The 18500-nt window shown below is 36.8% G+C and overlaps 1 protein-coding gene across 2 annotated transcripts; it reads left to right on the top strand.

Annotated features, from left to right (window-relative positions):
* On the top strand, window positions 1–13066 carry LOC135773123 (protein TUNAR-like). Of its 2 annotated transcripts, none has more exons than XM_065282619.2 (2): window positions 1–1157; window positions 12074–13066. In XM_065282619.2, exon 2 carries the CDS (start codon window positions 12114–12116, stop codon window positions 12264–12266), a length of 153 nt encoding a protein of 50 aa, XP_065138691.1. In that variant the 5' UTR covers window positions 1–1157; window positions 12074–12113; the 3' UTR covers window positions 12267–13066. The 2 variants fall into 2 exon arrangements, with proteins under 2 accessions (XP_065138691.1, XP_065138689.1); XM_065282617.2 differs by having other exon boundaries at window positions 11–1157; window positions 12071–13066.
* The last annotated feature ends 5434 nt before the right edge of the window (window positions 13067–18500 follow it).

Raw genomic sequence — 18500 nt, 5'->3', positions numbered from 1 at the left:
GAAGAAAAGAGCAAGGGAGGGAGTAACTGATGAAGAGAGAGAGAGAGAGAGCAGCTCTGAGCAACACTGAAAGGAAGAGTCACGTCGAGAAGATGCCAGACAAAATACAAAGTGAAGAGGAACAATCGGAGCAGATAACTTGTATGCAAATATAGATGGGACTGATTTCTCCCGCACGGACGAAAAAAACTTACCACAGATTCTTAAACCAAAGGCTGCAGATTAACGTCAGAGCAAATTTGGGACATTTCAAGTCATCTGGATATTGGTTGAGGTAACTGATGTTTGCTCTTTTATGTCGGAAGGGATGGAGATATTTAAAGCCTGAGCAAAATGGTACCCTGATGCCTCCACCTCCCACCAATCCAGCTCTCTTTGGGAACTTATTGCAGGATCGTTCTGACCTTTGACCGCTTATCTTGCCATCTCTGTCTATTTTTTCCTTGGCTTGATCTTTAGGTCTTCCAAGAAGGCGTCTTTCAGAAGCAAGCAAAAGCTGTCTTCCAGTAAAAAGAGAATCAATCTTCCATTAGAAGAGTCTTCCAGCTTGTATTGCAACATAGAAGGAAATCGTAATTACTTAAGTTCCATCTTTAAGTGAAAAATGACTGGCATTTCTGAAAGAAAGCAGAAAGGATCATTTCTTCAACCAAGAATAACAACTTCTGTCATCCTACATTTAGACACAGTTGATTAAATTCAACACAAGCTGGCCAAGGCGAGCATCCAATGCCTACTTGACGAATGAGGGCAGCAGGATCGACGAACTTCAGGATGACGACTTTACAGCAAAAAATAACACAACCATAAACCAGCTTCGTCACACAACACATCAACAAGCTACATTTCTCTGCACATTCGGATGCTAACTCACTTTTGTTCTCGAAAAAGATATTGAGTTTTAGATAAGACGTCAAGAACCAAAAAAGCAGGAGGATTGATCTAAAACATCTTTACAGCTAAGAAGAATTTTTTAAGAAGCAGAATCTGGTGATAATTGTGACAGAACTGGACCAGGCGGACGACAAGGTGCAGGGGCACAGGACCAGGGCTGCAAGGGGCTTCCAAAGGCTGTCACAGGTCCTGAAAGCATGGATCCAATACAGGAATAAACAACAGGACGGGAAGTATCACCTTACCGACTGGTACAATGTGTGGTGAGTAACGGCACTGTGTGAGAGCTTCACATGAGTTATTTGGCTGGATTCATTTGGTTTTATTCTTTAAACAATAAGACTTAATGCTTTATAAACATTAATGATAACTAAAGGGGTTGTGTAGTGGTCACCATCTATCACTGATTGATTTAATTCTGTGAAAAAAAATGTAATCATTATATCAGTTTTTACAATAACCCTCTAGCTTAAAATTATATTGCAGAAGGCAAATGATTTTTCTGAAATACTTAGGTATGTTAATTCATCTTTGTTTGTTGCATTGCTGTCAATGTTATGGTTGGAGTAAAGGACATGAAATGTGTTGGTTTCTTGTACATATGCCTCCAAATGTGCTTCAGCTGACAGCTGAATTATGCCAAGGTGGATATTCATTTCCTTAAACTGTTGATGCTGTACGATCAAAAGATGTCATGACTTCAGGTCAAGGGATCCCTCATTTTTTTTTTTTCAAAATTGAAAATCCTGTTATCATTTACTCACTCTTATGTTGTTACAAACCTATATCACTTTCTTTGTTTTGATGAACACAAAGAAAGATATTTTGAGGATTGTTTGCAACCAAATCATTCATGGGCTCCCATTCACTTCCATTGTATTATTTTTATAATCCTGCTATGGAAGTGAATGGGGCTCATGAACGGTTTGGTTGCAAACATTCCTCAAAATATCTTCTTTTGTGTTAATCAGAACCAAGAAATGTATACAGGTTTGTAACAACATAAGAGTGAGTAAATCATGACAGAATTTTGGGTGACCTATCCCTTTAAGTAAACTGTTCAATCTGATTATGGGTGTCTAGCTAGTTAGGGCACAAATTAGTGTCCTTAAGCCATTTCTAATGCTGATTTTCCAGTGCAGTGGAAAGAAGACAACAGATTTATGATTTCTTTCCTGGCTATAGCTCTACAACAGGGAGTTTAAGTGAAGGGAGGGGGTGGAGGGGACTTGATCCTTGAACAGTCTGAGCTTCATCACCTCTAATGGCCTCGAGTGATTGTACACAAGTTATTGATGCCCATAAACACCCCCCTGGGTGTTAGAAAATCTGTCCTCCTTAAGTGTGACAAATGTGAATCACTGTGAAGGCAATGATCAGGCATTCGTCTTAGTGGGAAATTTCTCTTCTCATGTAACAACTCTGTCTTCCTTACTAAAAGTATATATAATTTACCAATTATTTACATTTTACTATAGATTCATATCTCCATGAATTCTCACATTTGAGAATCATTTTGTGGAATGCTCATCATAGTAACAAAGCTCTGGACAAATTAAAATATATATAAACAAAATGTAAATATTGTAAAAATAAAATAGCCTACTCATCCCAAAAAGACACCTAAATCAAAGGTTTGGAGTTACCTTAAAGCAATCAATTAATTGCATGCAGAAGTTGATTACAATCATCTCTTATAATCTGTAAAAGTTCATGTTAATTTGGTAGGACCATGTCTGCCAAAGGTTTCCATACAGGTGTGCAGGATTGGTTTCATATGCATCACTGCATTACTGAAGAAGTTGATTACAACCATTTCTGCAGTGCCATGCAGGAGAATTGATTCAAATGGTTTCAATTAACTTTTTATACCATTAGCAAAACATTTGTTTAATCATTAGTAAGAACTCTTTGCTACCAGTGTAAGAATCACAGCATCTCCAAATTGCATAGGCAGTGTTTGCTTCAGGACCAGTGGCGGCTGGTGACTGCTCTTCCGAGGGGGGCAAATTCAAAATATGTGTTCAGAGTGTCATGTGTATTGTTCGTGTTTTCAAAATATGTGTTTGTTGCGTCATGTGAACCATGTGCATCACGTGTTTTGTCAAAATAAGTGCCTGCTGCACACGCGTCAAAACTGTTAATGATTAAAGAGACGCTCACATTCACAAAATACACGCAAGACTCTCCCTTAACAGTAAACTCTGATTACACATGAGATTATACGAGTATCTGGCAAAGGCGAGCGTTTTTTTTAATCATAAACCCTTTAGACGCGTCTACGGCAGGGACTTATTTTGACAAAACACGCGATGCACACCACAAACATGACGGGCTACATACATGTTGTGACGAACTTCGCATTGTGCGCCCTCGAAAAAAGACGTCACTGGCCACCACTGTTCAGGACTTACATATGACATCAGTACTGGCCCCCCAATGATTCACAATACAAAATACCAACAATATTGTCAGGCTAAAATTGATTAATGTTTGCATGAACTTCCTAGAAATGACAATATGCTAAATTATGAACATGACATGTTGAGAGTGCAAATAAATTAAACAAACACACCATTTACATTTATGCATTTGACCGACACCTTTATTTGTGATTTGCAGTGCATTTAATCTATGAGCTCTATCTTACACCCGATGCAATGCAGCGCAATGCGCAACGCAAGTGTCTTTTGCTAGTTTCCAAGCTGCGCAATTATCATTTTCAAGTTTAGCGCCACTTTGTTTAAATAGCAAATGCATTTGCGCCCCCTTTTGCGCCCATGGGCGTTCTGGTCTGAAAATGAGGTGTGTTCAGGCGCATTGTTGGCACGTTGCTATTTTTAGGCAACTAAAATAGACTACGCCATTGACCAACAAAAACCTGGTCTAAAGTCAATGCCAATATGTTTTTTGTTATTTAAAGAGCGCATTAGTAATATGCTTAAAAAAAACTGACGCTGTCCAAGTGCTGAAATGTGCGGAGAGCCGTTTGTAAATTCTTTATCTCCTGTTTGTTACAAATAAAGTATTTTTAGAGTACAAACCTTTTCTTGTAAATTATTTTTTGATGAAATTGGATAGCCATACATTTAAAGCAATTAAAAGCCTGCTTTTTTACTTCCATGAGTAAAAGAAAACGGGTTTTAAAGGTTTTAATAAAAAATAACAATTTCAACACAAGTGAAAAACAACACAATTAATTTACATTAATCTTAAACTGGGGATCTTCTTCCTCCGCTTAGTTTTTCAGTTTACAAAGTCCGTCATCTAAATAGGGATTAGGCATAGCGCCAGCGCAACTGGCTTTTAAAGGGGATGAGAGCTGAGACTCTCATTGGTTTATTGCACATTACACCCAAAATACTCCCATTACTCATTAAAAAAAAGGACCAACCCCTTTCGACCATGCGTTCGGCGCACAAACCATTTTTCCCATTGTTAAATTAGCATAAGTGGATTCGGACACGCCCATTTAGACGTTGTGCTGTGCGCTTTAGACAATGTGCTTAGATTGTTAAAATAGGGCCCTAAATGTTTAAATGTGTGTTCACTGGTATTTGAGCACACAACCTTTGTTTTTTTTATCGCAATGAGTTACCATTTGAGCCAAAGTAGCACATGGCAAAATACTATTGCAAATTTGCATCAAAACACTGTATTGTAGAGATTTAATGTATTGCAAAACCTATTGCATAAATGATGAGGAATGTGTAAAGGTTTTCTTCCATTTTAAGGATTATGTTTATTTTGCGTTTCCAGCTGTGCACTTTTATGTTGCTGGCTTGATTTTATTATTTGCATTTTTCCCATACTGCAGCCCTATAGAATGTGACCCAGTTTTGGCTTGCAACACACCATGTGCATTAGCATGTATTTACATTGATATTTTCATTGTGTGCTTTGTAAAATGTCTTGAAGCCCAATTGATTACCACGGATGTAACCACTGCTCCAGCTGTGACACAAAGCTGAACATGACAGGAAAATTTAATGAAATGTAAAAGTTATAATAAATTAGTAAAACGATCAATCCAAATCTTGTGCTCAGGTCTCTTTTCGCCCCACCATGGCAGCATGAATCATCAACTCTCTGCGTGGGTGTATTGGTGAGAGAGAGGGAGAGCGAGAGAGAGAGAGAGTCTGTGTTCACATGTACATGTTTTTGTGATGTATGTGAGTAGGATGCTGAGAGAATGACCACATTAGTAAATATTTCTGTTATGACACATTAACGTGTTTAAAGTTTTCCTTTTACAAATACGGCACACAGTTCTAGTACTTTAAGGAAGTAACGATGCACAATCATAAGTCTATTCTCACTTCTTGGGAATGCCGTTGTTGTGAAATTCTCACTTTCTGTGGGCCTTAAGGTCTTCAGCATTGACTTGGTTCAGTGACCCATAGTAATCTCATTATTTCCTCTGTTACACAATCACCCAAAACTCTGTGTGCTTTATGCTCATCATTTCAATGCAGTGGGTGTGTTTTAAATCACATCTATGCATGTATTTGCCTTATTTACATCTTTTCCATGGACCTCTCTCTCTGTCTGTCTATGAACTAACAAACATCCTAGCATTTTAGCAGCCCAGCATCTTGCATGTATATTATAAGATAGATTCTTATTCTCTCTCTCTCTCTCTCTCTCTCTCTCTCTCTCTCTCTCTCTCTCTCTCTCTCTCTCTCTCTCTCTCTCTCTCTCTCTCTCTCTCTCTCTCTCTCTCTCTCTCCTCTCTCTCTCTCTAATGCACTAAATGGCAATGCCGTGGTTGGATAGTGCAGATTCAGTGGCAGTATTATTATTATAAGATCCCCTTCTGACATCACAAGGGGAGCCAAATTTTAATGAAACATTTTTTTTCACATGCTTGCAGAGAATGGTTTAACAAAACTATGTTACTGGGTCGTTCTTTACACATTTTCTAGATTGATAGAAGCACTGGGGACCCAATTATAGTTCTCAAACATGGTGAAAGTCAGATTTTCATGATATGTCCCCTTTAAAAGACGTCTAATAGATGTCCAAACAGCCCAGATTGGCTTAAACAAGGCAAAATGGGTCTGTCAGTGAAAATTTTATAGATGTCTAACCATAGCCCAAAACGAAGAAAATAAATAAATAAACCCAAACCAGTCCCTCCAGAAAAACGTGATTATGCGATCGCATGATTTAACACATATTTATGTGGGGGACGCATTTTTGTTGAAATACGCTGTACTTTCACAGCATAAATTGCAGATTTCAGTGCACAAAATATGCGTGGCTTGCATAATTTCATAATCTCTGCATTTTCGTAGCAAAAATCACATATATCTTAGCAGAAAGTTGAAAACTGTTGCATTTACCTCACACAAGTGCAGCCATGTCCCCTCTTGCCATGTGAATGTTATGAAGTGATGTGATTATGTGACGTAAAGATCATTGAAAAGCTGCAAAAGTTCCCGCAATTTTTGCAAGTTCCCGCAACTATCACAAAAAAAAAAATTCTGGAAGGACTGCCAAACACCTTGTTATCACTGTTGACTTTGTTTACATGGTGGGATACATTTTTTTTGCAAAAACAAAATGTAACCAAATTCAAGCTTATTTTGGCTATAATGCGTTACTCATACCGAACTATATCTGGTCTTTAGATAACCTAGATGGTAAAATGATGGATAATGGTTGCTGGGATGGTAGTTTTATTATCATATATAATTGATTAAAGGATTTCCGAGCATCTAGATTTCAGTCCAGTTTGAAATAATGCTAAACAAAGTTACTTTGAAGTTACCACGAAGTTCTACTTTAATCGTTAGAGGGAATTCAGTTCACCTTCTAAGGTGAATCCAACCTGATTTTTAAATGTATTTAGAGACATCTGCTATGTGAATGTCCCCAACTTGTCTGGTCAGAGAGAGTAAACCAGCTTGGTGACTTTGAAGGCAGGCAGAACTAGGCCATAGACGGTCCATTAGGGAGGAAGATCTGCTATTTTGAGTCCTTGGGCATGAGAGGTCTTCATGTCAGACTAATAGTGTTTTTGGGACTTGAAAAGAAAAGAAATGGACATCAAATAAAATGTCTGGGCTTTGATATTTTGAAAATAAGCCTGCTGAAAAAACCTAAACAGGTCAAAGTTTTAGAGCATTCTGTAATTATTTATTTTATGTGGCATTTTCATTTCTTTTAAGCGGTTTTGTCTCATTCTTCTCTTCCTGTTTCCTTGTGATAAAGCTATTGTTTTCGTCTTATGGCCGAAACTCAGGAACTCAGGCGCAGACGGTCATCCAGCAGGCCGCTCCACTAATCCAATGAGAACTAGAGCATAAGTCCAAATCTCAAGACACTTCATTGCTTTGATTGTTTTTTGTGCCAGATAGAAATTTGGCATCTCTTCAGATGGAATAATATTGATATGATGTCACCTGGCTGCTCTCTCTTCCAAATAGTGATGTTTATATACAGTAGGGTCATTATAGGTCAATAATTCAGAATGTCTAACTGTTTATTCTTACTTTCTGAAAGTGTTCTTGTGGTGTGTCCCATTTTGAATATTATAACCTAAATAGTATTTGAAAAATTTGTAGTAGTGTGCCCTAAATTCTAGTATGTTGAAATGAGTATCATTTGCAGTGAGAATAATCCATGTCCACATGGGTTATGTTACCTGATATCCATCAAAAAGATAAGGAAGTGATGCTTCACTGAATAAAATATATATTCTTTAAATATAATATAGTAACCATTACTTGCTAAGATGCAAGAATCGTATTTTAATCTGTGTAATTGTTAAATATCCCAATGTACATTTAGATCAATCACTTATGTTACGCAATAGTATGTACTCGTAACTGCATACTCTTTTGATATGCACTCACATACTTTTACATCACAAAAATAGGACATACTTTTTGTGTATATTAATGTGAACTACGGTGAACATTGGGGCTTTAAGGGCCATAAACCCTAAAGCCATCCTGGTGTATATGACTTCATTTCTTCAGCCAAACACAATTTAAAGCTAGGCCTATATTAAATTTAGAGTCATTTTAGGCTTCTTGTAATGGTACTGAGTAGTGGTCACGTGTTTGAAGCCCATCCATCATCAGAAAATTAAATTGATACATCTCCGGTGGGTAATGTCCAATGTGTCTCATGAATGCATGTTCTCTCATGACACATATCATGACTACTCATAAAACTCACAAAAGTCAATAATCGTCTTATATACCGACATGGAACCTAGATTTTTGTGTATCTGTATCTGAATTCTTTTAATTGTGTATATGCAAGTTATTGGCCTCATGCTTTAGACTTTATTCACAGTTCAAATCCCTTGAAAAGTCTTTAAATCAATCTCATGGTTTTATATAATTAAACGCATCACATCATCATTTTCAATTAGTTTATTCCTTATAATAAGACAAAATAACTAGCAATAATTTTAAATGCAGAAGATAAGTTTGTAAATCTGCTATACTAAATTGAAAATAATATGCTGCTTCCAACATGAAGCATTATGTAATATAGACATTTCAGAAACTGAATGACACCTTCGAAGTTAAAGTAAAAGGACCGATGATGAACAGCTGAGTGGAAAAGGTTTAACATTTTAAAGAGTTCCTTTTAAATTGATTTTGTTGGTTTTTAAGGCAAACTTTCTGTCTTACACACTTAAACTCATTTTAATCTACAGTATAACATAATTTTTTTCTGAGTGTCCTCTTTTTATTTATTTATTCACACACACACACACACACACACACACACACACACACACACACACACACACACACACACACACACACACACACACACACACACACACACACACACACACACACACACACACACACAAAGACTTTCATCAGATATATGGTGATAAAGCCGCAGTGGCTGGTTACACACGGGTCAAGGTGAACCATTAAATATATGGACACTCCTTTGGTAGTTTCAGCAGAAAGTAGGAGACCTGTCACAAGGCCAGAGACCACAGAGACCCAGAAACCCATCTTCTCCTTGACAGACGCCCAAGGGACAGAAAATTGAGTAGTCTGAGAGCGGTTAGACTGAGAGAACGATGATATTGAGTGCTCTCTAACCCTTCAGTGGAAATTTAGAAAAGAGAAAGAAAGAAAGAAAGAGAAAGAACTTCTACTGTTTGCATTGTACCATAGAGTATGTGTCCTGTTTATACTCGGATAGGGACTAAATTTAACCACATTAAACACACTTGTGTCTCCTTGAGACCCCTTATAATATTAATATTGCAGCATAGGCACTTGTAATGTGAGTATGTCTGAAGGGTTATGACTAATGTATGATTTGTGGACTGAACTGAAAGTGTATCACTGGACTTCTTTCTGAATTTAAACTGCATGAACAGATGCTTTCAGTCAGAACAGACCGAATGACCTGGTGAATTCATGTCAGTTAATAAATATTTACTGTACATACACTGTTAATGGCTTTCCAAACCATTAGAAGAGTCGAAGCAATAAACTAAAAATGATAGGTTTTTTCAACTTATGTTTGGGTAAAACAGACAAACCCTTCTGTTCAATTTAAAGGGCACATATGATGCCCATTTTTACAAGATGTAATATACAGTAAGTCTCAGATGTGTCTAGACTGTGTTTGTGAAGTTTCAGCTCAAAATACCCCACAGATAATTTTGCATGTCCAAAATGCCTTTATTTGTGTGGGAGCAAAAAAAAGTGCTGTTTTCATGTCTGTACCTTTAAATGCATATAAGCTACTGCTTCTATCAACAGACAGAGCGCTTTTGGTTAAAAATGCCCTTTAAATTAACCTAATACATGTCCATATTTATCAATACCACGGGTTAAAAGAACCCAGCATTTTTAGTTGTACCTGTATATATTGTTACTTTTAAATAGAGTGGTAATGATTTTAATATATTTTATAAAAAGTTTTATGAAAGAGAAGATATACAGTACCTCAGACCACACCAGATGTCTGTGACAAATAGCATAAAACAAACTTCAGTCAACTGAACAGCAGCAGTGCTGTTTTGGTCTTATGCTAGCATTGAATTAATTTAAAGAGGTACTTGGTACAATGGATAGAACAAGGTTGAGTCATTGAGTTCATTAGATGATGCTTATTTTTTTGACAGTAGTTTAAGGCTGTTGGGCTTGCACAGAGAGTCAACAAACCCTGTTATCTTGTATCCTTCCTTTCCACCCCCACCTTTATTTCCCTTTTGTTGTTCTTTTGTTCTTATTATTCTGAGTCAACACAGTGCAGGGGTTGTCTACAAGCTTTACAAGTTGTTGGGTTTAAACATTTCCCTTGTGTGAGTAACATCTCTGTGGGCCAGCAGGTGCGTTTTACAACCTATCCTATACGACTGTTTGGGTCATTTGTTCATTCCCCAAAATGCCCAACGATGCGTTTATCATATAAGCAGGTGAAATTTCAACCCAGTCTCACAGAGTTGCGTAAAAATAGCACGAAGTGTGAAAATTGTTCAATAAATACGCCAAACTCCAATTTGGCGTGCATATGACACGCCAGTCCTTCCCATTCACTTAAATGGCTCATCTTTTTTTTGTCGTTTTATTTATTGGTTTCTCAATTTTTTTGCTATTTTTTTACCATTTTCGCTTGGGTTTAGGGTTAGAACAACTTTTTGTTATATAAAAATGACATCCTAACGCAAACCCCAATTCTCACCCCAACTCCAAGCGACCATGGCTTAAATATAAACAAAAGCATGGAGAAACCTGAATATTAAATAACCTCCTTAACCCTAAACCCAAGCGAAAATGGTTTAAAAAACAGAAAAAAATTGAGAAACCAATAAATAAAACGACAAAAAGATGCTCCGTTTAAGTGAATGGGAAGGACTGGAATTTGGCGTATGTATTGCACAATTTTCACACTTCGTGCTATTTATTTGCATCTACATGAGACTGGGTAGGAGATTTAATATATTGGTGTATGAAATGATATACTGGGGTGTAATTTTGCAATGATGAAATGTATCGGGAAATTATTTTCAATAGAAAACACAAGAAATAATTGTATTTTAAAACATAGTTTTTCTTTTTAAATCCAAATTTTAAACAACCAAAACAACTTATTTTTGCTTTTAAAGAAGTCTCACTTCCTGCTCCTTTATGTCTCCCCGTCTCTGTGTTTCTCTTTCATTCTGCTTCCACTCCCGCTCATTTCCAGCAGCCGTTTGGATGTTTTGCGTGGGGATGTGCAATGTTCCTTTGAGCTTGCAAGGCAGTCGGACCATGTGCGACTGGCTTTCTGAGTGGGCCTGGAGCATGGAGGTGCCACTTGTATTTTCCCCTAATTGGGTTGGAAATAATTGTGTTTCACCGCTGAATGGTTACGCCAAAGCAGAGTGGAGAGAGGGTGACAGCCTTGTCTCACGGGGTCTCATGGGTCCTGCAACAGCTGCCTAACTCACTGCTGTTTACCCCCGGCCATCTTCTGTGATGGGAAACTGTTAACAAACACCTGAGAAAATTTACAGTTTTGGGGGGCATATTTCATGGAAGCCCTCTAAGCCATGTGCATCTACTTGCTTCCTGTCCAATTGATTAGTCTTTTAATGACGAGGTGGCAAAACTGTCAACCCGTTGTTACACTGAGCACGGATTATAAAATATTCACTTTGACATGTAGATCATGTCAGATTAGAGGGGTGGCCAGATTCATGAAAAAAAAACGGAAATGAGCTCTAAATTTAGAACATGCCCTTCAGTCATTCTGTGGCTAATTGTAACATGCTCTTATGATTTAAACATTTGTTAGATTTCTCAACTTCAAACCAAACACGACGACTCATGTGTGTACGAACATTACTGCCGTCTCAAAGAATATAATGAGTATTTAACACCTTTCAAAGCTTCAGTTTTACTTTTCAGAAAACTTTAGCAACCACATAGCATCACAACCATCTAAAACACCTCACCAGCCACCTACACCATAGCAACAACACAGAACACCTGCAATGCCATAGCAGCATGCTAACAACTATGAACTAACACACATCCTAGCATTTTAGCAGCCCAGCATCTTGCATGTATATTATAAGAGATTCTTATACTCTCTCTCTCTCTCTCTCTCTCTCTCTCTCTCTCTCTCTCTCTCTCTCTCTCTCTCTCTCTCTCTCTCTCTCTCTCTCTCTCTCTCTCTCTCTCTCTCTCTATAGCAGGCTTGGCGCCCCCTGGAGGTGGCGATCAGTGATATTAAACATGCTCCCCCATGGCCATCCTCACAGGTGCCGGGCCATTGTGGAGGAGTCAGAAAACGATCGGGAGGAGAGGATTCTTGCAATACTAGGGATTATTGGGACTGTGCTGAACCTACTCGTAGTCATCTTTGTCTACATCTATACCACTTTTTAAGATCCTAGGTTACAGGATGCCCTCATCAGCTAGAGGAATGGCAAAGGGGCAGAGAAGAACAACTGTGGGAAAAGACTTTCCAACAAAAACCTACAAGCAGTGCCTGATCTGTTCAGTCGGTCTACAAAATGCAGCATTTAGGCTAAAAGATATGCTGACATGTTTTAGATTCAGATTAGTATAAAAGATTATATTTCATTTGTTTATTATTATTCCATGTATCTGTTCATTTTGTATAGTCTTAATATTAACTGCATGTTGTCTGATTTCTGACATAACTATTGCCGTATATGCTGTTTCTTTCAGATTTGTGTAAAGTTCACTTACAGCTGACCTGATGTTGTCTGGGTCCAGAAAAGATAAAGATCTACAGTACAGGGGATATTAAGGCACTTAATTCTGCTTTTAAGCATGCAGAGTTAGGAGAGAGTCTCTTTATTAGATTTGTCAGTTTACTGCTTTAGTCAGATTTCTCTCAATATGAAGCACAACACGGCAGAATAATAACTTTGATTTGTTCTCAGCAATTTAGCAGGCTAAGCAAAACTGGGAACTGATAACTGATGGCCTCTTTTGTTGCTGTCACACTCATAATGTACCCTTTCTACTTAATGTACTTTTTGACGAATTTAAACCTGAGATAATAGTGCTGTAATAGTTTTGTATAACAAATGTGGTAAGAAATTCTGCACAATAAGAGATATGAATAATTTTGAAATAATAGAAAAGACAGTGTTATAAGAATAATAATGTTTTGAAAGAAAATGAAAGAAAATGAATAAAGTAAAAGAGAAACTGCATCCAAAATGTGTAATCGTTTACCATTTCATTTTTTTTATTTGTGTGTGTATTTATTCTTTTAAGGTTTTAAATGGTGATTAACAGCTGATGATGATGGCAACAGAGTCATTACAGTGTGAATCCCTTGGACTTTCAAGTGCAGTTAGGCCAGCTGGCAAAAGCATGAATTAAGACCTTTGGCGTGTGTTGCTCTCCAACACACAGCCATAGGAAAATAAACACAAAGATGATGTCTGTGGGTATAAAATAAAGATTTCTCTCTCTCTCAGATAAAGACCTCGGAAGAGAGAGAGAAAGAGAGAGAGAGAGAGAGAGAGAGAGAGAGAGAGAGAGCAGGAACCACTGAAAGCTGACATGGCTCCAGGAGACACATGCCATCTGCTCTCCTCATGAACAGTGGAGTTTATACCACATTATGTTGCTTTATAGTTTTTAGTTTTCCTGTGTTGTTCTATAGATATACACAATGTTTACATGCACTATTTTGTGTTACTATATTATTTACAAAGTGTATTCTCTACACGGTCAGAAAAAATGTACAAATGCTGACACTGGTATACCTGGTACCTTCAAAAAAGGTACTAATGTGTGCTATTTATGTACAAATATGTACCTTTGAGGTACCAGCATGTACTTTGGAGGTATGCACCCTTTAGGTACAAATGTATACTTTTTGAAAGGGTACTGCCTCATTGACAGCTTTTGTTCATTATATTGTACATTGTTGTATTTTGATCAAATACACATCATTCATTCTTGTACTGATGTTTTATTTATTCAAACAATGTGTAAAAAACACATTTCATACTAAACAGGTTTTGATAATTTTTTACTTTTCTGGATTTCTCTAAAGCAATGCTTTGGTTGTCCATCAATTGTAAACCAGTAAAAGGTATCTTTAAACTGAGAATTTAAAGATACTGTATGTTGGTATAGACAGACATTTTTTTTTATCATCATTAGAAATACTTGGATTACTGGCTTATCCACAAAAACTTAGTACCAGTAATGCTTTGAGGTTTTAACTGAGTTTATTAAGAATACAATGAACACAATAACATTCTTTCATTTATAGTCCTCCTGAATCTTTTAAGTCTGTGAAAGTCTGTCAGCCACATACCTAAATCTTTTAAGGCACTTATACAATTTCAATACTGTCACAAGACTGTTTGTTTTTGTCTCAGGAGAAGATGACTCTATTTAGAAACAGAATGTGTCTGTAACGGCGGATCCAGGGAATGTTTTATTCCCTAATCAGGCCTTACCTCTATATCAACTTAACCATGGCGATATCTCAGTCTTTAGATCTGCTTGCCTGCTACACATCTGTACACATTGTCCCAGGTACGTCAGACGCAGAGAACAGTATGTTCTCAAAATACAGACTGAGAAGATCCTGCAGCCCTTTTGGCTGTTTCCTTATTTTTTTACACAGACCTTCTGTTTGGATTCTCTGTTTTAATGGATTTTTATGTTTGAATTTAACCATAGGCGTTAACTGAGACAGAAACATCATTTGGTACTGCAAAACGATTTCAGTTTTAAATACAAGAGCACTACTCTACAAGAACTGATCTTTCATATACAGTACATAAACAATTGGCTTTTGTGGACCAAACTTAGCCGGAAGTTAACTTGGGGCCAAACGCGAACCATGTGCTTCTGATAAAACCGTTTATAGGTCTATGATAAAAGAACATTGGATTAACAGGCAACATTTTTCACAATTTTTATTGATTAACTATCATGCTAGTTCTTTTTACTTCTCACACATTAAGTGGCCATGCAACTTAGCACCTAACTAATAATTAACTTAAAACAAACTGGTATGAAAATGTGCTTAGACATTAAGAGAAAATATCTTACTCCACACTATCAGAAAAAATGGTCATAATGGTCCCAAGCTGTCACTGTGGCTGGACCCTTTAAAAAGGCCCTCACATGTACCATTTCGGTATACATTTGGTTCCATCATGTATACCTTTGCAGTACTAATATGCACTCTTTTGTATTAATATGGACTGTACCTCAAAGTCTTTAGGTGCAAATGTGTACTTTTTGAAAGGTTGCTTCCTCAGTGACTGATATGGACCATTTTTGACCATTTTTTTCTGACAGTGTGGTATCTTTAAGATCATGTAGCTTTGCATGGGCAAGCACCCCACACATTTTCTGCAGAAAATCTAGAAATCTAGTTGTCTTAATGAGATCATGCAGTTACATAATACAGCATAATGCAGCAACATCACTGGATATCTTATATATGCATATACCTTATATACTCATCCCTCTGGTGTAGCACTGATGAAAAACTCAGATATTGTCATAGTCCAGAAAGTGTTTATCTTTCCCATATGCATCTCTGACAGCTAAGAGCTGCTCTATCAAAAGTATGAGCTTCATTTTTTTTTTCTCTATTACTGGGTTTAATAGCATATTAAACATAGTGATTTCTGTTCTTTTCTTCAGTCTTTATAGAAAACAATGTGCAGGACTAACAAAAAGCTTCACATATTTGACAGACAATTTTATCGAAAGCGACTTTGATATTCCAGCCAAATAAACACAATAACTTTGAACCCAAAAAAGTGCATTCATCCTTCACAAAGGTAATCTACATTAATTAAATGGGTTAATAAAGGTCTTCTGTGGGTAATTGATGCAATTTTGTTATAAAAATTATATGGATATTTTTCTTACAAAATTGCATTGATTACTCGCAAAAGTCCTTTATTAACCCCTTGGAGCATTGTGGATTACTTCTGTGAAGGATGGATGCAGTTCAAAAAGTTGTTTCAAAAGTTGTTTCCTGATCCCTGTTTTTTATCATTATAAAGCTTGGAAGAGTAAAGACATTTGCTAAAATAACTCCATGTGTTCGTATGAAAGATCATGAACATGTGTATCTCGGATTGCTTTAGGGTGAGTACATCATGGGTAATTTTGATATTTGGCTGGAGTATCGCTTTAAAGTGCATACAAGATAAAAATGTAGTCCCTGGAAATCAAACCCACAACCTTTTACACAATTTGCTATCAGTTGAGCTACATGGACACCTCTCTTATACACGTTACTTTAATTTCAAAATTTAAACTTTCAAACTCAATTTCTTATGAGTGACAGATTTTTAATGTTTCTTGTCTGGCACTTGGTCCCATGGTCTGTTCCTCTTCTGACCTCTGGGCTATATTATTGATCTGTGGCCTTTAATTGTTTCCCAGCTTCCCATTAGGATACATTCAGGTAAGTTCAGAGTAGCTGTAATTGCCCATTATAACATTTTCGAGTTTCTTTCTAAGGTCTTATGCAATTAACCCTATGTCAGATTTTGTCTGGTCCAGAGGGCTTATGGTTTCTCCAGTGAAGGAAATACCTTTAAAAGTCATAGGACATGTCCCTAAAGATCCAGGAGAAACAAATGCCAATCAGATAGGTCTTGTTTTGTTCACTTTGGGCCAGTACATTTCATTATTATCAATACAAATAACTGAGGACAAATTAATAAAGCAACACAAAAGTACTTCATATGACTTAAGCACTATTTATGGATCATAGCCATTCTGTTTGACAGCTTTATAAAATGATACAACAATTTAAATCATTATTCATCTAAAAAAAAACTCTTGCTTGACAGGTACAGTATGGTAAATTTTTACTTTTTCCTCAAAGATCAGCTTGGACGTTCTAGTATAAATCCACAGAGTAGTTTCTCATGTCACGAGTGATTCAAAAAAATCATTTTTGAGTGATTGATTCCTTTAATGAAGATTGATTGTCTCTAATCAATCCTCAAGTTTCCATTCCTGTCGATTAAGGAAAGCCTTTTGAAACCCATTGGGTCAATGGTCTCCGTGGCCTTTTGGGTATAGCTCAACAGTCAAAGGCTGTAGGCTTCAACAACTAGACAACAGAATGTTTGTTGAGGTTGGAATGACACAGCAGGAGCCTTTCCATTCCTGATCGTAACCCCAGTCCAAAACCAGTACACAGCAGATAATAAAGCAGTCCATATTTGAAGAAGGACTCTGCATTCATTTAGAGGGACACTGAGTGTAACCTGACTCTTTGTGAAAGATCTCCAGAGGAACACTAAGGAAAGCTTGTGGAATGATCTGAAGACTGAAAGGGATATACAGTTCAGTTGTGTGAAAAACAGAGGAACTATGGCTCAGGATAATACACTTCAGGTAAAGTAAATAAGAAACATTGTGTGTGAAGTGCCTTTATATTAATCTAATCTAATAAGTCTATTTATCTAAATGATTTTTTCTGTGTGTGTGTTGACTGTATCTTTGCATGATGGTTTTAAACATATTGTTTATGCATGTAAAACAACAATAGTGGCATACTTTACTTTTTACAGTTTTGCTGTTTCATGACTTTTGTGCTTTTAATTTGTTTAATTGTTTATTCTGTCTGGGTTAACTTACTGGGGCATGTTGTCACAGCCCTGCTCTGTATAGTGAAACATCTCTGGATTTTAGTGCCATCTAGTGAATATCAAGCAACAGCACACATTTAGAGAAAAATATTCCTCAGAAAATGTATTTGTTGCTATTTTTCACATTGCATTCACATGCACATTGAAGTACTTTGTCAAATTTGTCAAAAACTGCATAAATGTACAACTTTGCCATGACAAAACTAAAATAACTGAATAAAAACTGGACCATTTATAATACATTTCAAATGGATAAAGCACTGAATTTTAGGACAGAAATATGTGTGTTTGCAAATCAAATCACAGAATAAAGGCGATGAAATAATGTTGATTGAAGAATATTCCCAAATTCTCTCTCTCCTCTCTTACAGGAACAGCCCACACAGGTCATAGCATTGGCCGCTAGTGAGGAGAGGCCAGTGGTGACAGAGGACGATGACAAAGATCCTGGAGAAAGAATATTCTGCCTTATCGGGGTTTCTGCTATCGTCCTCAATCTTCTAGTGGTGGTGTTTGTGTACATTTACACTCCTGTGTGAAGTTCATTACTTTTGACCAGACACCCAACCACCAACCTGCAAACATCTGGACTTTTTCACCACTCAGTAATGCAAAGGATTAAAATATATTTACAAATTGTGAGAAGGTTGGGTTTTATACGTCTTTTTTTACTGTGTTGAAATGCATAGCTGTGAGGGATTAAGGTCTACGATAAAAGTAGAATTAAAAGTCCTTCTTTGCATGTTGCATATTCAGACTGCTTATTCTAATTGAGAACTAAATATAAAAAACACTTTGATTATAAAAAAATGAATGAATGTTTTTAATTATGACTTTATATCACCTTTACCTTGTTATTTACCTTGTTTAATGGTCTGGTGTGTAGTAAGCATAATGTTTCAAGTATAGGTATATACAATATATAGATAGATTTTCTGTGGGGGTTTAATTTTGATATGGGTTACAATAAAAATGCATAGTTTAATCACTT

The sequence above is a fragment of the Paramisgurnus dabryanus genome, chromosome 9 (genome assembly GCF_030506205.2).
Source record: "Paramisgurnus dabryanus chromosome 9, PD_genome_1.1, whole genome shotgun sequence".
Classification (NCBI taxonomy): domain Eukaryota; kingdom Metazoa; phylum Chordata; class Actinopteri; order Cypriniformes; family Cobitidae; genus Paramisgurnus; species Paramisgurnus dabryanus.
This window is presented reverse-complemented; position numbering and strand designations above follow the sequence as displayed.

Bases quoted from the DNA above. Each gene is read 5' to 3' on its own strand.
- LOC135773123 (XM_065282619.2), top strand. From the start codon at position 12,114: ATGCTCCCCCATGGCCATCCTCACAGGTGCCGGGCCATTGTGGAGGAG.